We start from the raw sequence: 22,718 nt of genomic DNA, 5'->3' as shown, positions 1-22,718 counted from the left end.
CAGCCAGAAGAAGATAAAATCCCTGAGAGAGCCCTCAAAAGCATCCAACACACTTCCTTCTGCTGTCTTGATATCAGCCCCCAGTGCTTATAATGGAACATGGGATGCTACCCAGGTAAGTGTGCGGAGCTGGGAAGGGATGGAGAAAGAGCGCCCAAAGTGAAGAGGGCTGCCCAAAGCTTTGTACATGTATTCCTTTGAAGTGGGTTTAATAAGGTCAGTCAAGGTATCAGAGGGATCTCTGTCTTCACTGAGTTACCCTGGTGACTCCAAGAGTCTCACCATTAATGAAGAGGGAGGGGACGCTCTAGAACCATTAACGCTGTATCTATAGGTTCTCTAAAACATTGGATAATTAAGATCATTATTGGCACATTCTGGGTAATGATTTCTTCTGTTACCTCGTATTTTACTTGATATTTTAATAAACTCACATTAGTAAACCCACATACAGATTTCAATAACTTCTGCCCTCAGTATTTCAGTCTATCATCTAAACCACTCGTTCTCAAAGTAGGATGCCTGACCAGCAGCATCAACTTCACTTGTTAGACATGCAAATTCTGAGGTCTCACCCACACTTACTTGATCGGAAACTCTGGGGTGGGGCCCAGCAACTGTGTTTTAACAAACATTCAGGGCATTCTGATGCAGGGTAGAGTCTGAGCAGCCTTCCTGTAAACCACTCTCAGTGATGCTGCTCCAAGATCAGACACGGTAAAGTCCCAGTACCCTCTCACCCCCCTCCTCCCAAGGCCAAAGCCCTCAGCATGGCATTCAGGGCCTTTCCCAGGCTGACCAGTGCTACCCTTTTGAACCCCAGCTCCTAGTGCATTAAAAACCTCAACCTTCAGAAAACTGTCCACACAGACACATGACATATTTGTAGGTCTTCTGAAGGATCTTTGGAGTGGCCCCCTCAGTCGTATATCCCATTCTTCAATTGGAGAGCTCTCGCTCAGCCTCCAGGATGCCATCCAAAACACAATGCCTCCCTTGGCAGCATCCCCACGCCTACTCCTTTCTTCTGGAAGACTCACTCCCTCTTCCATGATTCCTTAGCATTCAGTTCACACTTTGATCAGAGCACACATCACAGGATATTAATTATACGATTAATGTTGTACTAATTAATTTATATAACTGCTATTAATAATATAAATGTCTCTCTACCCTACAAGATTTTAAGCCTTCTAAGGGAATGAGCCTTTGGTAGTAACTGAGGTGGAGGTGGGAGGCCTCTGTCAAAATAAACATTTATTGAGGTACTACTATGTGCTGGGCACCGTATTAGAGGCTGGCAGTTTTCTGAGAGATATACTTAAGATGATTTTGCTTTTCAGATCAGGTAAGGGTTCCAGGCTTGACCTAGATCAGTCAAAATGGAGAACAAGGCTTGCTGTAATCTTGGCTCCACTTACTCTGTTCTAGTGGTTTCTTTGAGGTTCATCTGAATCAAAGATTTTAATTAGTCACGTAATAGTATGACTTTTTTAACTGCACTGATGCATTTAAATGGCGCATTCTCAAAATATATGTAACACAAGTCTATAGTGAGGCATAGAGAGACTTCCAAATTCTTCACCCTTGAGATTTTTTACCTGAATCCAGGTTAAATTCAGGGATTACGAAGGCTTAAGCTTCCTACTTTCTATGTAAAACATTTAGATCTCCCCTTCTCTATGAACATGTAAACAAGATGAAGATAATAACAATGAAGAATGAACACTGCCAGTGACCATCGCAGAAATGGCAAGCAAGCAACCACAGGCATCATCTCTCCATAGGAAAATGGCCAAACTCCTTCTTCATAATGGAGGTACCTTCGCGCCTAGAGCTGGGGAAACGGTGCATGTGAGGTTTGGAAAAACTACACAGACAGAGAAAATATACATTAGATCCTATCTTGCCCCAATTAAAATTAGGCATGAGATAAAGTATTGATACAGAGGGGAGAAACCAAAAATCACTATAACAATAAATCACATCAAAATACTCATTGTTTTCCTCCGTGTTGCGAATGCAGGGCATCATTACTGCATGTCTTTGAGGAGTAAATTCATTACTTCTCTCTCACTAAATGGTTCTGCTGATACAAATCCATCTTTTCTGGGCCATAAAATGATCAAGTGCAACTTAAACACTATAAACATGTCCACAAGATGAAGTGCATTTACTTATAAACAATTCTCAATTGAGTGCTTTCCACAAATTTATGTTATATACACATTTTCCTGGTTTAAGGATTCTCGATTTTAAGATCTGTCATCAGTATATATTTGCTTGTATATATCTAACTGTGTAAGGAGAATCAACAGTATTTCATCCAAAGAAAAATACTCTAACTGGCCTCTGTTTACAGAGTTACTTGTAGAGTTCTCCTCAACGTTTTTTTTTTTTTTTTTTTAAGATTTTTTAATTTTTTTCCTTTTTTTTTTTTTTCCTCCCTAAAGCCCCCTGGTACATAGCTGTATATTCTTCGTTGTGGGTCCTTCCAGTTGTGGCACGTGGGACGCCGCCTCAGCGTGGCTTGATGAGCAGTGCCATGTCGGCGCCCAGGATTCGAACCAATGAAACACTGGGCCGCCTGCAGCGGAGCGTGCGAACTTAACCACTCGGCCACGGGGCCAGCCCCATCAACATTTGTTTTTTTAACAACATTTGCAGGAGCTACCATGAGTACATAAAAATAAAATTCCTTGTATTTAGTAACGGTTTGAAAGAAATGGTCTAAGACTAACGTAATGTATCCCAAAAAAGTTTTGGCAGATTTTTGCAAAATATGGCCTCTATGAACACGTTTGAGGCAACATGAAATACGTAACAAATGTTTGAATCTGTATAATAACAAGCATTAATAGATTAGATTTAATTAAAGTCTCTTCAGATAACTGTTGCAAATAGAACTAAACCAGAGGTGGTGAAAGAAGCCAGCACCCCATTCGTCACAGTGCCAGCCTGCAGAGATCACAGCCCGCCATCCAGTAACACCTGGCTCTCGTCCACCTCTGAGACCCCCAGCGTTCTGAGGACAGACAGCACCAGTGCTTTCAGATTTCTGACAGGCACACTCACCTGATGTGTGCTAAATCCGCTGTCCGTCTTCACTGTGAATGCCACCCCCTCTCCTGGTCTCCTAACTCACCTCTTCTCTTCTGATCACTCACTTATAGGCCGAGGCTGGACTCCGGCTCAGTCTTCTTGCCAGTGGAAGGAAGTGGCACTGCTACCTCAAAATCTCCAGCTCCCTAGACCTTCTGGTGGGGCCCCATCAGAACAATCCCCTAAATCAGGCAGCCTATGGTAGCAGCTTTCTCTCGTGCGTGCTGCCCAGCACTGCTGAGAACAGACCCTGCCCCCCAGGGAAGGGAGAATGCATCTACAGCAAATGCATGCTATTTTAACTCAGCAGGGTCACTTGTGCTTGGAAATCCTTCCAAATTACATTCTCTGTGATGAGTATTTAAAAATGTTCTCGATTTTCAGTCCTCATGGACAATGACCTTGTTTTATTGAGATGATTAGGGTCACCCAAGACCAACTCCCTGAGCTCTCTGTCAGCTCTCCTCAAAACGATGCTATTGCGACATTCACTCTCCTCCTCCCTTCAAAACCTTGTCATCTTCACTTCATTTTCCTTATTGTTTCTACCTGAGAGTCCCCTCCCCAACGCTGGCCTCAAACTGTACTATTTCTGTTATCAAAATAGCCTTTGTATCCTCTCTGCCCTCAGGCCTCAGTCCTCGGTGCCCCCATTGCCTAGAATGGCCCCTCTCTCCTCTCCACTCATTGAAATCCACCCATCTCCCTCAGGGAAACAAAAATGCCGTCTACCTGACTGCCCCTCTATGTGCCCCTTTGCTCTGCACTGTTCTATGTTTCTGCTCGTTTCTCTCCCCTGACTTAGTACTGAACTGATTATTCGTTCACTTTTTCTCTTCCTCAATCTTGATACTTCTGGCGTGGTCTTGTAAAAAATATATTGCAGGTATCAAATAACTATTTGCCAAATAAATGAATGAATGATGGAGACAGTAGGGCCCAGAGTCTCTTTTCAATAAACACTTGTCTACTACATTTTCCAATCCCCTTTCTATCCTGAAATGTGGGCAATAGAATGACTTGTATTTTAGCCCTTTTCTGACTTATCTGTAATTGTTTAAAGTTTTTAGAAAGTAAGCATTATGGGAGATAAGAGAGAGGGTAAAGAATTACAAAACAAAGAAAGAATGCCATTTACCAAATTCCTTTTGGAGAGAGGAGTCTGCTGATTTACAAGAAACAGTGTGATAAACGATTTGGGGTAAGAATGAGTGCAGGTAGGGGTGGGACTCCTAAAAAATACATCAAGAAACAAAAGGTGGTCTCTAAATTGCCTTTAAGGGGACGATCCTATTAACTTCAGAACCTTTTGCTCCGAAGTGTACGGTCCTCTGGGTCTGCAAGCTTAGGGATAAAAGCCAAGGAGGTGGGCTGGAGCTGAATCCCTCCACTTAGCGAGGGGGCAACAGCTGGCCCTCCCAAGGGACATCTAGGAAGGAGGAGCGGGAATGCGGGTGGTCTGCGGAGAACTAATTGTCTAATGGGGTATTTTCAGTTATTTGCTTTGATATGTACAAAGTACCCCATCCCCTTCTCTGGTTCCCCTAAGGAACTTCAGGAAAGTTAACACACCTTTCTTTCTGGGGAACCCAAAGGAGTCCTGAGCTCTGTAGCCAAGTGGATGTAAAGGAAGACACTGCGTCAGCGGCCATCCGGGGCACTGAGGCAAGGGAAGAGCTGCCATGTGAGTCGCGTCCACAAGCTGCAGAAGGAGCTCCCGAACCAATCCGGCATCCTCCCCACGGCAGTGGGCCCCAAGAGCCACCAGCTCCACCAACTACAGAAATTCCGTCCCAAAGACACCTGAGGGAAGAAGCTGGGCCCCAGCAGGAGGAGGACGGCCTCACAGCCAGTACGCTGCATCAGGGGAGAGGAGTCTAAGTTCCAACCTAGATCTGCCCCTGTCTGTCGGGAACGTGGATGGGAGGCGTTTGGAGAAGGAAGATCCCTGAAAGCAGGAGACCCATGCAGATATAAGATTAGACCACACAGAAGGAAACTCCCCAGACATCCTTCTATGCAGGTGAATCACCAACAAGTACAGAAAGTGCCTTGGAGCCTTTGGCTTCGCAACCTGGCGTGAATCTGGTGTGCTATTAGGAAAGGGGGCCAGCAGTCGAGTGCTAAGTTACACCATTCCTACATAACTCTGAAGTGATGCAAAATCAAAGAGGGCTTCCTAGCTGACCAAAACCTCAGCCTTCTCCAATAACTAGAAATAACGACTTCTTTATGTTTCAATTTCAGTACTTTCAAAGTGTGGGTAATATCGTTTATTTTAGTACACTTACTTTATAGAGTAGTTTGAGGGTAAATTTGATAGAATGTACAAAGACCCTAAGATTCTGATAAGATAGATGCCTTTCAAATCAAAGATCATTACTAATAAGTACTTCTCCCTTCCCCTAACACCTCTGTGAAACAGGAAAGGAATAGGGGGAATTATTCTACTTTAAAATTATGGGAATTGTGAGAATGGCAGCCTGAGCAATTTTCCTTGAGAATACCCAGATATTCAGAGGTAAAGCTCAGAATTCAAACTCTCTACCAGTTATCAGTGGAGAATGGAATAATGAAAAGCTCTGGCTTAAGACAGACCTGGATCCTCACTTTAGCCCAGTCACTAATTAGCTGGTGGCTTCCGCTAAATTACATAACTCCGCTAGGCCTTAGTTTCTTCGACCGGAAAGTGGACTCATTGATACCTGACCTGCAACTGAACTCAAAAATGGGAAGCAACTAGCAGAGTGTTTGGGTTCTCAATAAATGGCATCTTCTGGCACTGTGATCACTTCCTAAAGAAAGGACTTTTATTATGCACTATTGAAAGACAAGGGCATCCAGGGACAGCAATTGCTAAAAGGGCAGTTCAAATAATTTTGTGATTTATTTCAAAACAAATGTTATTCTAGGAAGAGATATAAAACTCTCAAAATTCTGAAATTAAAGAAGAGGAAATATTAATATATTCTCATAGGGGAAAACCAACTTGAAATGAAAATTCAAGGTAGGACCACAAGGTTCGATGACTCTCCTCTTCTGTGCTTTTCTTCTCTGTCATTTCTCATACGGGCAGCTTCACTTTGTGAAGATATTCACAACTGCCTAAGTAAAAGCAACATAAAAGATCAGTTTCTTTGTGTGAAAACAGGGAAAGGAAAAATGCTTTTTCTTAACTTTTTCAGTGAAAGACAAAGTTCTCAAAGAGATGGGAAGGGTGCTAAAAAAAAAAAAAAAAACCAGGAGGATAAAATACGATTCTTCTAGTCCCAATGTTATTTCTTTCACTTGTTATTTAGGTTTGAAAATGGGACCCAAACTGAGCATTTGAATCTAGATGGACCACAGCATATGCAACACTCCATTTGTCTCAGCTATGCTAATACACATGCAGGGAGAGAATCCATCAAGTGACTAATAAGCAGAGATTCAGATGCCAACACAGAAATCCTTCTCAACATTTATATTCCACCAAGTTGGGAGTGCTTCTAAAAGACGTATGTGTGCATAGTTTATCTAATAGACTGAAATGGCTCTTATTTCTGTTCTGCCAAATAAAGAGAAATTTCTCTGACTGTAAATGTGATTCCTTCAACTCCCAAACTGCAAATTTTCTAGGCATTTCCTCTTCAAGCTCCCTGGCAGGTCTATCCACCATCAAATTCTCCAGGTTTGTCAAAGCATTAGCAATAGCCCCAATTTACTAAGTGCCTGTGACTTCGCCAGAATTCAAGGTAAAAGTTAAAACACACACAAAAATAACACTAAATATCAGCAAATTTTGAAAACAGGCAAGGATTTCGAAATGGCTACCATGTCTAGGGTAACACTAAAAGCGGCCTCAACTTCTAAAGAGTGCAGAAAGAGGTGATATTCGGAAGGTACCTTAAAATAAACAAGCAAGGGAACCAGTGCAGATGCGCCAGAGCAAACTAAACTAAACTAAAAACTCAGAGGACTTAGATCTGACATGGACGTTTGGTCCCTGGATCTACTTACTAGCTGTGTGGTCTTGGGCAAGTCACTCATAATTTCCTACTTCATTAAATGTGAATAATAGCCCCATTTTGGGACATTCTGGCAAAGTGCCTGGGATGAAGAAGGCACCTAATAGATGGTAGTGTCCTTTTGTGAGGAGAGGATGCAAACTCAGTTGTCTACAGGGATTAGTCGAACAAAATTCTGAGAGGCCCCATAAGTGTAAGAGAACAGGGAGCAGTGCACAAGTCCAGGTATTATTTGAGCCCATTCACTTACACTACAAAGGATGGATGAGCTCCTAAGAGGGCCTAAGCACAGTCAGTAAGTAAGCCAGGAGGTTATGAGATACAGGCAAATCTCACATAATGTATCAGAACAGATAACGAGTAAGCAAGCAGCTATGAGACACAACAGAATACACAAGACATGCTAACTATTGGCCTATAACCTGTAAGGCATGCCAAAGATAGACAGAATAAATACGATGGAAGAGATAAGATCGTACTTAGAGACAGAGTGTGTTAAGTCATGATCGTGTCCACTTGGGGCCAACAGCCATGTCAGACCTGAACTGATCACTCTTGGTGACATGGGACAGTGAACTGGTCCCATGCTGGCCCCATATATGCTCTACTCAAGAACAGCAAGTGAAACCAGGGATGGTTAGCAGGCCACTGGCCAGACGTGCTGCCATGGAGCAAGCGTGCATTGGCTCCAGACACCCTGTGTCTGCCGAGGCCCCCTTGTTCAAAACTCTGGTCCTAGTAAGGACTGTGGGAAAGGCCAAGGTGGCAGAGAGAGACAGGACAGGTGAACATGGCAAGACCCTGAAGTCCAGCAGCGTGCTCTTCCCACTGCCTGCCCCTCCCTCCCCCTGCTTCTCTGTGTATGTTTAAACTGATTTAACACACTGTGCGACCAGAAACTTAATTTGGTCTGCGAGCCTTTTTCTACTGAGCAGTAGAACCTTTTGTGTACCTGGAGGCTTCTGTTCCACCAGGTCATCTCCTCTGTGACAGGGAGCACGAGGTCTGTGGCAAATGGAGGGCACATGTCCCACCCCGAGAGGAGCTGCAGGTCCACTCCGGCCAGGGCTGCCCTGCAGGAACGTCTGCCAGCGTTTCCATATTTTCTGACATTTCATGGAAACTTGGGAAATCTGAATTTCCACAGCAGATCTCCCAAGTTTTAAATGTTGACAACTCATTCAAAAATTTAAAAATCTGTTCAGGCCAAATAAACACATCATCCACTGCCAGTTTGCTCCTGCTGCCCTAATACTGTTCCACAACTGTGCCAGTCCCCGGCCCCGAAGTCCCTGTCACGTGGTCCTTTAGTTGTAAAAGTTCCAACTTGAACTGCCACCCTGAACTTTTGCAGTTTAGCACATCTCACCTTCAGGGTCTCTTCTGTTTCGGGAGGACCCGGCAGACCTGAGAGCTCTGAGCGCTCAGCATCTCCTCGGCTCTAGGGTCACACTCACTGAAGGTAGAAGGGAGGGCTCACATATATGAACTCACATGACTGGAGAGAAAATGCCCACCACTGACCGGCGTGCTCAGGAATTCCTCTAAGGAGGTCTACACGTTCGTGCTGGAAAACTTCCTTAAGGTTATACTTTCTCGCCTTCATTCGTTACTCTTGTTTTGTCTGCTTCTCCCCTCTTTCTCAGGCCACCGACCAAGTGTTAGAGCAAAATAAGGTGGCATTGTGGGGCAAGAGGAGAAGACTGTTACTGTGGTACCTCCAACAAGAATCAGATGAGTAAAGGTAGGACAGGTGTTCGGACAGTGTGTGGTCGAGGTAAAGCATGTAGTCCTGCATCTCTGTGGTCTGCAAGTGGATCGAAGTGATTCTGGACAACAGAGCTGATCTCCCGCAATCATGTAAGGAAAAGTAGGGACCAGTCTTTTCCTGAACAGTGTGAGGGCAGTGTGACTAGGGTGCCAGAAGGCTCCTTAAAGGAGATGATCTTACAACATGTGCTTCCACGTGCAAGGGGCTGGAGAGTGCTTCGGTGCCCAGGATAATGGCCAGAGGGTAGATATGCAGCAGAAGTCTAGCTCTCTGAGCAGATGCACCAGAACAAAACTAAACTGAACTACTCTCTGGGGCTGTAGACTGCCAGAGGCAGGAGGTGTGTGCACTGGTGTGCTGGAGGGTAGAGTGGAGAAGGCAGGAGGGGAGGCAGGGAGGTAGGAGATATCGGCTTTCTTGGACTCGGACACAACCAAGAAGCTTGATTTGCGGACACTCTCACTGGACGACTAGAGTCAGCCACATCATGAGGAAGACAATGGGCGAGATGGCTAACCAGTGCTGAATCCACTGGCATAGATAGAGCACGAGGAGCCCGCGGGGGCTTTTTACAAAGGGCACATGGCCATGTGACCCCTGAAGCTCTAAAGAGGCTATGCCCAGTGAGAACCCCGTGTGGCCAAGCTTACATGGGTCATATTGCTCAGTAATCTCCACTGGGTGACCTTTACCAGTCAGGTAATGAGGGCTGGGGACTCAGTGCGGCACTGACTGATGAGGGCCAGGGGCTTCCACCTGTGGTAGACGACCAGCAATAAACACGACAGTGACTGCAAAAAGGAAACAATGTGGCTGCGGACTGTGACATCTGCTGAGAGGGGAGTAAAGCAGGAGAGGTGATGGGATGGAGAATGAGTTGGAGCACTACTGCAGACGTCAACACTCTAGGAAGGAGACAGGAAGACACCCTCTTATAAAGATTACTTCCAGTTTTTACAGGAACAAAAACTCTTAAGAAACAAAATATTAAAAGAATACATGAGGGGTGGCTTCTTTCTTTCTATTACCATGTTAAAAGGCAAGGAATTTAAAACAATGCTGGCAACATCAGCTTATTTCCATGACATAAGAGTATGACAGTCTCTGTTAGCCTTAACCATAGATTTCCCAGGCCAGTGTTTTGTATTATGCTGAAATGTAATTTTAAAATTAAACTTTACCCACTCTGGCCTAGCTAACTGAAAAAGGCAAATATAATGCAGTGTAATCGATTTCACGTATCAATCACTGAAGCGCAGGTGAAACGGGAGTTTTTAAGAAGACTGTTATAGTCCAGTTAATGGTGTTACTTGTGACAGCTGCAGGTTAGTGCAAGCACATATTTCACAGGTGCATTCTGCTGACCAGCAGGTGACATTCAGCAATATTCAGCATGGAATGTGCTCTTCTCAAAGAGAAGCCAGACTGGCACACCTTCAACTTCTCTGCCTATCTCTGACGTCAGTTGGCAGGACAGACATCTCTTGACATAAACGTGGACGCAGTCCCAGAAAGATGTATTATTGGGACGTGCTGGATGGGAACTGACTCCCTGACCAAGGGGTTCCCAGGTACATGTCCTTCAAGGATCAGGAAAATGTAGTGGGGGTAGGGCAACACGAAGATGACAACTTTCCATATTGTCAAATAAGGACATTAAAACAAACACCAATCCACAAATTATGATACAGCCATAAAGTAGAATGCTATTTAACAATAAAAAGAAACAGATTATGGTTATACTTAACTATGTGGGTGGATCTCCAAAACATCATGTTAAGGGGAAACAGCCGGACACAGAAGAGTACACGCTGCCTGGTCGCGTTCACATGGCATGCTAGAACAGATGCAACTCAGCTGCAGTGACAGAAAGCAGATCCGTCCTTGTCTGGAAGCTGGATGCGGGCATTGACTGTATAGGGGCATAAATAACTTTCTGGAATGATGGAAAAGTTTTAAATCTTGATTGCAGTGCTGGTTACACGGGTGTATACATACGTCAAAACTCATCAAACTACACCTAAAATGTGTAAATTTCATTATATGTAAATTATACCTGAACGAAGTTGAAAAAATTAAATGTGACCAAAAAACAAAACCTATCCACTTACCTATTCTCATACAAGAAAGTTGTTTTTAATCCCTCAAATAAAGAAGATATAAAGACAGTCCTTTTGAATTAAATATATTTTACTTTAATGAAAAGCTCTATTTTTCTCATTTTAAAGCCCAGTGATGGAAACCTCCTCAGGACCCACCAGGGATCAGAAGATGGGCATTTGAGAACCACTGCTGTCTCCTCCTCAATTCCTCTGCCTGTGCCCTACCTGGAACATCCATTTAGCACTCCTGTAACAAGGCTCAGGACTATTTCATTCCACAATGAACAGACCTGGTTGGAGCTACCAGACTGGTGATTATAATGAAAATGGCCAAGAAACACGAATGATTTAAACAACTAATAAATTCCATCTAAGAAAAGAGCAGGAGGTCGAGGGAACAGAACGGGCGAGGGAGAAGCGGAAAGGAGGAGAACGTCAGGGAGCTACACCTCCGCGCGCTCGTCTTCTCAGGCTCTCTGGGGTCTGCCAGCTCAGCCAGTGGAGACTGGTACTCAGTGGGCCATGTGTGTTCACAAGTCAGCTCAGTCCCTTAAACGAACTGGCAGTGACTACCAGCAAGTCAGACAGTCCAACGGGGGGCTAATACTGGGAGGGTGTCAAGACCCTGCCCTGCTGGTCACAGAGGACACGGCAGCTTCCTATGTGCATCAGGACCCCAGAAGACCCTTAAGAGTATCATGGGGGAAGGATGGAAAACAAAAGCTGATTTTTTTCTTAAAGAGAAGTAGCAAAGATTTTTCTGAAGTATAAAGTACAATAACGTAAAATATCTATATATAAACATCATATTTTCCTTCAAAGAAGATCTAAACCTAAGTAGAACAGACGATTAAAAATACATGTTACCTTATCCTTCTTAAAGCCAGTAGCTCACCAGGAGAAGAATTTAGTAGTAGCCAAAATACTATGCTGAGTGTGACTATTTGTTCTAGAAAACACTGCATATGCATGAAATAGTCAAATGATGGATGGAAAAGGTTGGCATACTTACTTTTTAAATTCAGAACACTGAGGGGGGCTAAAGAACCAAAACAACAACAAAAAACCCAAACCCCAAAACCCTCATAAAGACACAACTGTACAACAAAAGTCATTAAGGGGATTCCAAAGGTAAAATCTCACTTATTCTCTATGTGTTTTCATTTTCATTTATTTGGTATTAAACAAACACTTACCCAGCACTTTACATACAGAAGCTCATACATCCCTCACACCAACCCAGATGGGTGGGTTTCATTACTCCCATTTTACAGATGAGACACAGCAAGGCTGTGACTTGTCAAGGTTACATGGAGGAGATTGGACAGGACGTTGGTGCACCCGGCACTATTCCCACAGCTACACCCTGGCTGGAGCCCCACCATTTTTCTTTGTTCTATTCATGTCATGTTTGTGTCTAGTACTGGGCCCTGACACCTCTGTGATGGGGCATCCCCATGGGCAGGTGAGGCCCTCAGCACATCTACCTGTGAATGCATTAGGTGGCCCTTCCTACACGGAGAACTAGGAATTCTCCAGGCAAATGCTAATAGTCCGCTCCTGCTGCTAATTATTACAGCACAAAAGTACAAAAAGGAAGCAGAAAAACGACATGCTTTCAGAACTCGGCTTTGATAAGTTCAAAGAAAGCTAAACTCTTCAGATTTGGATTTTATGTATTTTGAAATGAAAGCTTACCTTCTGAAAGACCCTATATGATTTTCAGTATTTGGTTTCTCCAACTTGCATTTACAGTAGCATCTTCACAATTTTGGCCAGATCTGCATATGGCCTGGACTATTATTTGTTTGCAATTTTTATTTAAATCAACTCAGTTTTTAAAAAAAATTAAATATCTTCTTTATCCATGTCAAGTTCTATGCATGAAATTAATTTAATAGGTATATTTTATTAACATATTTATCTATTAAAATAAATCTGCATACCAACTAAAATCACTGCACGTCCTCCAGTGCTATGAGTTCCACATTTTGGAGAATTTGAGTTCAGAGATGGTGAAAATCAGTCTTTACACTCTAATTTAAAAATTGGTTCAGCCACTATGGAAAACTGTATGGAGGTTCCTCAAAAAAGTGAAAATAGAACTACCATATGATCCAGCAATTCCACTTCTGGGTATATCCCAAAGGAAATGAAACAGGAGTTCAAAGAGATACATGTGCTCTCACATTTACTGCAGGATTATTCAGAAGAGCCAAGATACGGAATCAACCTAAGTATCATCAACGGATAAACGGACAGAGAAGTTGTGGTGTACATATACAATGGAATATTATTCAGCCATGAGAAAGAAGGAAATCCTGCAACCACATGGATGGACCTTGAGGGCCTTATGCTAACTGAGATACGGCGGAGAGAGATTGTGTGATGTTACTCATACGTGGAATCTAAAAATGTCGAACTTGTAAAAACAGAGTAGAATGGTGGTTACCAGAGGCTGAGGGTGGGGGAGCTGGGCATATGTTGTTTAAGGACACAAACTTGGAACTAGTAGATAAATAAGTCCTGGAGAGCTAAGGCACAGCATGGTGATTATAGTCAACAATACTGTATCATAAACTTCAAAGTTGCTAAGAGACTAGATCTCAATTGTTCCCACCACAAAAAAGAAATAATTATGTGACATGATAGAGGTGTTAGCTAATGTTATGACGGTGATCATACTGCAATTTATAAATGTAACAAATCGACATGTTGTATACCTTAAACTTACACAGTGTTCTATGTCAGTTATATTTCAATTTAAAAACATGGAAACAAAACATACCTTCAGAAATTGTTTTCATATATGTATATAACATTATATCTATGTACAAATGGAACTCTACACACACACACAATTTCAAAAGGCCAAGAAAAGGAATTGAGCAGAAAACAGCATTAGGTCAGGGGAGTGGGAAGTACTGGATCAAGGACATGGCATAACATTTTAATACGAAACTACAGAATCTGGCCAGTAAAGTTCCAAACAACACCACCACCACCCAGCCATCATATCTTCTCAACAGAAACCTCAAACATATAAATTAATGCCCAGGTTTTTTAAAAAGAGGAGAACTCAGTATGTAGAAATAACAATCTGAAAACTTGATTGATTAGAAAAGTTATTTGCACTGTTTCCTCAGGAAGACTGAAAGAATATGCATGCCCAAAGGGAGGGATCCCCCAGCGCCCAGGGACTCCCCTGAGGTACATGACATGGGGGCCGGGGGGTGTGGTCCCGGTTTCAGGCTCCTTCCACCCTCCTGGCCCTCACAGCAGCTCCATGCTTATCTGCTTTCTACAGTGTCCTTCCTCATAAGATACTCTGAACAAAGGCCTCAGCTAAGAAGAAATTTAGAAACTACTAGCATTGTCCAATTTCCTCATTTACTAATGAGGAAACTGAGGCTCAGAGAAGTTAGTTAAAATACTCAGGGTCACCCAGCAAACCACAGCAGAATCAGAGTATAAAGAACTTAGTGTCCAGATTGCCAGTCCGGTGTTTATCTGACCAAGACCACCTACAAGAACACCCTTACGCAGTCATATACTGGCCACTCCGGTGGACGTCACTACATCAATACCTTCACCTACCCTTGAAAATGAAGAAGTCTGATTAATCATTAATTCCTTGAGGAGGAGACAGTTGCCAGCAATATTTAATGAAGTGTTATGAGTCAATGGAAATAAATTAGAAATAAGATGAAGTCATTATTTCGGAAAGTATGATGTAAGGAAACAGGCACATCCCTTCCTGAAAAGTAGTATAAATCAAATAATGCCTAAAACAGATTAGCAAAGCTTTCTAATTAATAATAACAATAATAATAATAATAATAATAGAAACAACAATAAAAACAGTAGTAACAATAGCAATAACTATAATTTAGTGTTTATTATGTGCCAGAAACTAGATCCAGCAAATTTATATGCACTGATACCCCTGTGACATAAATATTATTATTCCCTTTTTTAGAGGTAAGAAAGTTGAGTCTAAGCCCATGGGTAAGGTGGCCAACTGTCCTGGTTTGTCTGGCACTTTCAATGCTGAAAAAGCAGGGAAATCCTGGGCAACCTGGGATGGTTGGGCACCCTCCCTGTGGGGCTGTGACAGGAACTGCCTGCCTGCCTGACGCCGCAACCACGGCTACCGTCGAAGGACAACTTACCTCCACGTGCTACAGTCCAGACTTGGACACACTGGTTTAAAGAAGGGCATGGCCAACATCTTACAAAACAAGATATTGACACGCAGCTTCATCTCCTTTCACAAAAAAGACAGAGAAAGCGCTGCACAGCCCGAGCCTCCGTTCCTCCAGAAGAAGAAAGAAGGGACACTTACCTTGACCTCAAACTCGAAGTGTTCATCCTTCCCTTGCCCGCAGAGAACATAGCGCGGAATACTAATTTTAATTGGGTCCTTCAGGTCGTCTGGATTTGCTCCCAGAGAGCGAGAAACCATCCGCTATCAAAGGCACATCAGACAGGGAGAACAAAGAGAAACCAACATCACTCCGTGGCAAATACCCTGCTCGGGCGGGCGGGAGAAAATGTGCTTCAAGTAGAGAAAAGAGCATCAAACCAGCAGAGTTTATTTAGAAAAATGATGATTTCCTTTGAAAGAGAAACACTAAGTCTCTCTCATAACAAAAGACCATTTCTTTAGGGAAACTATTTCAAGAAGTTAGGGCGAAAGCACTTCAAAATGTTGTTCGGCTTTGAAGTTCCTTCCAATTTATAAGAACAAGTGGAAAAAAGGACAGATTACATATCCTGACTTTTAAAAGTATCAGTGTAAACCAGATTCTTTTCTGAAAAGTCTTGATCATCTGACAGCTTCTTTTCTCTTCACAGACTATCAGACTGCTGTACATAAAGCTCTAAATGCTAGAGATTTTATTCAAATTTACTTCATTTTTAACTTCTAGGCATTTTTATAACCCACTGTAGTGTGGAAAGCTCTTTAAACTACAATTAAAACAAATGCCAAGTATTTTCTTTAGGCTCCATTTGATTAATAAGCAACTTGGCTCTGACAAATATAGTTATGGTCTACATGGTGGGAAGCTAGAGGGGTTTGAGGAAGAAGCATTGTGAAAAAAATAAATCTTCAAAATGAGTTCTCGACTATGAACCAGAGGAAATCTCTGAACAATCCCTATCATTTGTCCTAACTTGAGGCTTTAGAAAACATAAGAAAATACGTTTTTAAAGCAAGAGCAGTAATAAAATAATTACAATCATAATTATAGTTAGCATTTATTGAATACATACTATATACCAAGAACCACACTAAACAGTTTATATGCATGGTTTCATTTAATCCTTAAAATCCCCCTACACATTAATAACCATTATTAAGCCTACTTATCAGATGAGAGGCCCAAGGCTGAGAATTTAGGTGACTTGATGGAGGTAAGTGGTAGAGTCAGGATTTGGGCTCAGGCTAACCTGGAGCCCACCTATGTCACCACTATATTGCTATCATGAAATTTTAAAATAAGTTCACCCATCTGAAATAAACTGAGCTAACGAACACTTCAACATACACAGAATTTAAGAAGACAGAGAGTTCACGATTATGCAATGAAACTCACTTATTTGACTAAAAAGAAATTAGTAGGCAATACGCTCCTATTCCATCAGGCAGAAATGGGTCTTGGACCCTTGGATCCTCAGTCAGGTTTAACAGGGATGGTCCAGCCTAGCTGCGTGTATGTGAAAACTCAGCTTTCTGGATGACACAGAGGCATATGATTTGTCCCAGACTACTGCTGTCAGCTGACAGTGTAAACATTTTGGCCTGATGTGAAATTACCAAAGCCTTTTAGAGCATCTTAACTCTTCCCTGCATCAAAACAAGAACCATGAATTTTATTGTAATGGTGCACCTATTTAGCTGTCCCTAATGTCAAAAACCAGAGCGGAAATTCTTAAAAGAGTTTCTCAGTATGTGCATGGCCAAAGACCTTTCAATTCACTGACAGTATATTTCCAAATTACTGTAAACACAGACATTTCCTGAAACATGGAATATGTTTATCTATTTGAAGGTGAAAAGGCAGAAGAATAATATGGTTGTTTTATTCATTTTCAAAGAACACTTTGACCTACAAAAGCCAGGGTTTAGCCATGAAGGTCTTGCTCTGTTGCCTTAGCTCTGTAACCTTCTATATCATGCTTAACAACTATACTTTTCAAGTAGGACCATAATCTCTTTTCCAGATCTGATACAATCTCTTGAGAAACCACCTTGTTGCAGTGTATGTGTGTCTGGAGACCGGAGAGGAGAGTGGTGGGGTTTGGAAGCACACTGCCATCTAGAACGACCTCAGCAGAGGGGAAGCTGCTCTAGGGATTTTAAGCAAGAACTAACAACAGATAATACTAGTTTACAGGTAAAGACCCACGCACACTACACCTTAGGAGGAACCTGGATCCTCCCTACTGGTTAGACCAAATGTCAATACCGCAGCTGCTTTGGTGAGGAGCTATCTCTGTATAGTTATAGACTCCATCCTAAGAAGCAAGAATAAGGAAAAGGAGGAAGGAAGAAGGGCAATTAAATCTTTCTCCGTCAATCACCTGGAACAGTGCATTACCATGTGCATTATGGGTTCTTAAAAAGGTGGGGATGACAGTATCAACAAGTGTGACACACTTCGTATTAAAACTCCACCGTTATCTGCTTCCCTGAAGCAGTCACAAAAAATGGACTTGGGATTCCATGTGGTGTTCACTTCAAAGACCCAGTGAGGAAGAGAAGACTCAGAATCAAATCTTAGTGTTAGGACTTGGTCTCTGAGTGACAGTCACCCACCTTCTCTGCACCTCAGTGTGGTCCTCTGGAAATGAACACGATATTTACCAAATCCCATCTATATGGCAGAAACCCAAGTGTGAACAAGGCAGTGTCCTGCTCCGTGGGATTTCTGGTTGGAGGTAGACTCTGACAAGTAAACTGATAATTACAGCAGGATTAGAAAGTTGTGATGCAGGCACCAACTGAGAAAAACTATGAATAGGGACATTGCTCTCTAAATGTTGTGAATTTTACTGAGGAATAACTGCAGTCAAAACTACCCAGGTATATTGTTAACTAAGCAATGGAGACTTAATCTTAACTTCTAAATGGCTTTTCTTACAGGCACCCCTGTACACAATCAAACTTTGGTATCTTTTATTGAGTACCAACCATATGGCATGCACAGTGCCAGTTCCTGGGAATACAAAGTACCGTTTACAAAGTATACATAATTTCTAAGGCCTTTAATTTTTTTCAATTGCATTAAGTTTGGAACAAAGATTTGGTTTTTCCATTCTAGATGGATTATATTCCAAAGTTAGCAAATGCTACCTTAACTTTAGTTTTTTATAAGTCAACTTTTAAAGTGGGATAAGAAGGTAACGGAGGGTGTGGTAACTACATAGTTATTTTAAAACTGGAAAATTCTCTATTTCCAAGAACATATAATTGTGAAATCAATTGCTAATGAAAAGAAAGTTGCTTCAGGGGCTGGCCCACTGGTGTAGTGGTTAAGTTCATGAGCTCCACTTCAGTGGCCCAGGGTTTGCTGGTTCGGAGACCGTGCGTGGATCTACGCACAGCTCATCAAGCCATGCTGTGGTAGGAGTCCCACATGTAAAGCAGAGGAAGATGGGCACAGATGTGAGCTCAGGGCCAAGCTTCCTCAGCAAAAAGAGGAGGATTGGCAGCGGATGTTAACTCAGGGCTAATCATCTTCTTCAAAAAAAAAAACAAAACAAAAAACCCCAGGAAACTTGCCTGAAGCTCAGCTCAGGCTCATAAATCTTGCCCAAAAAATCCCTGCCTTCAATAACTTAACTGAGTATATGAATTAAGTAGGGACCAGTTATCTGGGAGGAACTGGATCTGATAATATTTATGTGGCTCACCTACATCTAGGACAGCCCCTTACACACCCGCACCTGCACCTCAAGAAATAGTTCCAGCTGGGATGCAAGAGCACTGCCCCAGTCAGGATCGGAGAGGGAAGGGTCACTGAGTCCTCCCTGAGAAGGATATTCCTCTTCACTATTTTGCATCTTGGGGACTAGAAATGTTGTCAGAGTGCCCTGCTATCATCCGTGGCCACAGTTTACTTCAATCACATTTATTTCATAGTAACTCAATATTAATGAGTGTAGAGGAATAAACAATGGCAGAAATAAATAACTGAAAAATAAGCCAGGGATCTGAAGGCATTTGACAAAAGTATAAGTAGATAGAAAAATCAAAAAAAGTATGTTTCCCTCAAATCATTGCTGCAATGTAATTGCTAGGAATTAGTTCTTGAAGGCAACTTGAGAAACGTAGAATTCTCAGCATACAGCACGAAGGTTCCTGACATTCTCCTAAACCATGTTTACATTGGGCAGGAAGGAAAACTAACATAAATGTCTCCTAAAGTTATTTTTTATTTGGAAGAAGCTACATTTTGAATATCTTGAGTTTTATGCTAGACAAGTAGATCTGTGCTATATCTCATTATTTATGGAAGCTTTTAAATTTCTACGGAATTATTTATTTTGGAATCAGTCAGTTTTTCTACATGTTTCAAAGAAGAATCTTAGAAGAGGAAGTTAGGGACACGTTGCAGAAGGAGGCAAAACAACAAGGAAGGCTGTATGTTCAGAAGCACGTCTCCCAGCAGAGCAGATCTGGCATGGATAAACACGTAGGACATTTCAAGGAATTGTAAACGCACTGTGGAATAGTTATTTAGAAATAAAAGGGCAAGGAAAAGAACATAATTAGTAACTTGGATTACATTTCTATAGATAAGAAATATCGTCTTTTAAAATAACAAAGAAATATTTTTCTGATAGCTTTAATGAAATAACGTCCTGTGTCAACAAATACACTATTTTTCCATTGTTGCGGAAACACTATAGTTGAGCCCTCAGCCAAAAGAAGCAGGCAGAACACAGGCCACATTCTGATTATTCAGATTAGAATCTTCTCTTCATCCTCAAGCTGTCTCCTTCAAAAAGGGCAAATTAAGGAAATTAATAGGAAGTGGCATTAACATCCACTTGGACCACTGCTGGAACTGCAGAGGGCAGGGAATGGACCAATTCTACAGGGAGTCATCAGCATTTCCCCCTAAACACTCTAATTACGTACCAGATGGTTGAATTCAGTATATGCTTTAACCATGACAAGGTCAGAACTAAGGACTGTCGGCTGATCTCCTAGAGGCAAATATCCAAGCTTTGCTTCTCAAGTTCAGGCAAAACTGAGTTTTTATCAGATTAAAAAAAAATTCTGCTCCTTCCTCTGTTTCTACAGGAGCATATATTTCTAATGCCTCCTTTTTTCAACCACACATACCATGGTGACAGTTTTAATTAGAAATTTTATATATCAAGCTCCTCCTATGTATGACCCAGCAGTTTTAAAGCAGGGGTCTGGGGCAGAGACGGGAAGAAGCTATTACATTCTCAAATATGAGCCATGTTATAAGAAACAGGGAATAGAGGTAACTTGTATGAGCAGGCGCAAATTATGAATATGGTAAAGAGCCAAAATATGTTTATATTCATCCTTGAAGGAACTTTGCACTAATACTATACTATCTTTAAAGACTTAGTACATACAATTGAATTGGATTTTACTAAGACCTGTGGCCACAGGGACACCCTGTGTACATGCTACAGGTACACCCTGACTATCCCTGCCAAGGTCAAGACTTAACAGCAGCCTGACTTGAAGAAACAACACTAACCTTATCTCATCTTAAAGTGAGTTTAGAATACACACATCAGAGATAAGGGTTTTCACATAAAGAAGTATTTCTTTAATTTTGACATATGTCATTGGGGATAAATTACCCAGAAAATGACAAACTGTGTTGGACATAAACGCTTGTGGAATATCCTGAGTTTAGGGGCCTTTGGGCAAACCCAACAGGTTTAGTGAACATTTCCAATCCATGATTCTTACTGGAATAGATTATTTCATCCACATAGATCTGAGATGATCAACTTTGTTTCAAGGTTTCAAAATACTGGATATCTGATGAATGTTTCAACTTGAAACTATTAAAAATGTCACCATCTTTCTCTAGATCATAAAAGACTAGTTTCTTTAATGGTCATTGTCGCTGGATAACTCATCATTAAATGGGTAATTTACAAAAAGACTAACAGGTCTAGCATGACTGACTGAGAACATGGTTCTCATTCTCAACATGACTACAGACAGTTTAGGACCCCAAGGAGGGACAATCATGTGTTTTTCCTTCCAGTTCTACAATGTCTTTGATTAACCATGAAAAGTACCACACATATTCACTCACTGCTTTTTGCTTAGCCCTAAGTTTAATGCAAATTGTGCTGAATTCTAAGGTCCATGAGAAACTGATGTGGGGAGAGGAATTCTCTTTATCAGGTTTCTGTACAGCACATTGTTTAACCTTCCAACTAAAGGAGCAACACTGAGCATACAAGGTTATCTGTACCATATTTAAGCTATGATTATATCCAGGCTTTTCTTCTATAGGAGCTAAACATGCAGAAAGCAAATGAGAGAGATAGGTCCATACAAGAAAACAATGGAATTGCAAAGAAATTTGTAAGGCAATTCTTGAAAAAAAGACCCAAAATAACTCAGAAAAATAATCTTTAATGTTGATAAATTCCAAGAAAAAACTTACAAGTCAGAGAAGAATCAACTTAATTTTTCCAAATATTCATTTCTATGAAAAAGAAAAAACTAAAAATGTACTCAGACAATGTCAAGAATAACCATGACTAACAGGTGACTTTGGCTTTGTGGAAAGAATATACGTTCTAGAGGAAGAAAGTCTGAGTTTGAGCTCTAATTCTGAATCAAGTGATCCTTTCTGAGTTAAATTCCCAAATATGAAATAGAGATAAATGACAACAATTCCTCCATCCCAGGAGGATCACTGTGGGACTCAAAAGGAACAATACATGGGAAAGAACTCTGTCCATTGTAGACCACAGCATACAGGGTGGTTGGGATTGTTAGCACTGCAATCCACCGTGACTTCAACAACTAAAGATTTTGACTAGATATTTTTTAAAAAGGCAGAATGAGTAATTTATAATAGAATCTCTTTCCTTCTCACCGACTGGATTATTCAGTTCTATTCCTTATAAAGGAGGCTTTAAAAAATTACAAGGGTGCATCCTTAACAAGAGACCAGATGGTAGTAGTTTGAAATTGTGTTGTGTAAGAAACAGCAGAGGGAGTGAAGGGTGTTAGAGGTAAAGAAGAAAAATCAGAGAAGGTGAGAGAGATAACTGTCTTCTTCGAAGGCCTGTGATATAATAGAAATTGTGGAACAGATTTGTTCTGCTCTGCTACAGGGGTGTGCCATGGATGGACAGATTCTGCAGATGGAGATCACAACAAGGAAGGTGATCGGAAGAAGGGTCTAACAATGAGAGCAGTTCCCAACAAATCAACTGGTTCAGAAGTAGACAGTGATCAGCCCATCCATAGAGGTGTCAAGCAAAGACTGAATTGGAAATCAAGTTGAACTAGTAATTTTAAAGGTCCTATGATATACGTTCTTCCCAGTACCTGAACACTTCCATTAGGGAGAAGTCTTACAAGTTTTATCCAAATTTTATCTTCAGTAGAACCCTGGAAACCCTGACAGAATGCATCCACAGTAGATTGAATTATTGATCTCAGTTCTTCTCTCCCCTGTAGTAGGAGGAGGAGAAGGAAGAGGAGGA

The 22,718-nt window shown here is 41.6% G+C and overlaps 1 protein-coding gene across 23 annotated transcripts in view; it reads right to left on the bottom strand.

Moving 5' to 3' along the window:
• Positions 1-22,718, bottom strand: part of KIF16B (kinesin family member 16B) — a 276,847-nt gene that overhangs the window by 60,004 nt on the left and 194,125 nt on the right. For 16 of the 23 annotated variants that reach the window (XR_011430732.1, XR_011430729.1, XR_011430730.1 and 13 more), the window contains one exon: positions 15,328-15,450. The exons of 4 other annotated variants lie outside the window; for them this stretch is intronic. Coding sequence is in view for 13 of the 19 variants with exons in the window: in XM_070247112.1 (XP_070103213.1) it covers positions 15,328-15,450 (123 nt within the window). In the remaining 6 variants the exon portion in view is untranslated. Of the gene's footprint in view, positions 1-6,091; positions 6,208-10,562; positions 10,793-15,327; positions 15,451-22,718 lie in introns of those variants that run through there. 3 more of the 23 variants (XR_011430727.1, XR_011430728.1, XM_023626098.2) reach the window with 2 other exon arrangements.

Source organism: Equus caballus, chromosome 22 (genome assembly GCF_041296265.1).
Source record: "Equus caballus isolate H_3958 breed thoroughbred chromosome 22, TB-T2T, whole genome shotgun sequence".
Classification (NCBI taxonomy): Eukaryota; Metazoa; Chordata; class Mammalia; order Perissodactyla; family Equidae; genus Equus; species Equus caballus.
The sequence above is the reverse complement of the archived record's forward strand: the minus strand, read 5'-3'. Positions and strand labels throughout refer to the sequence as shown.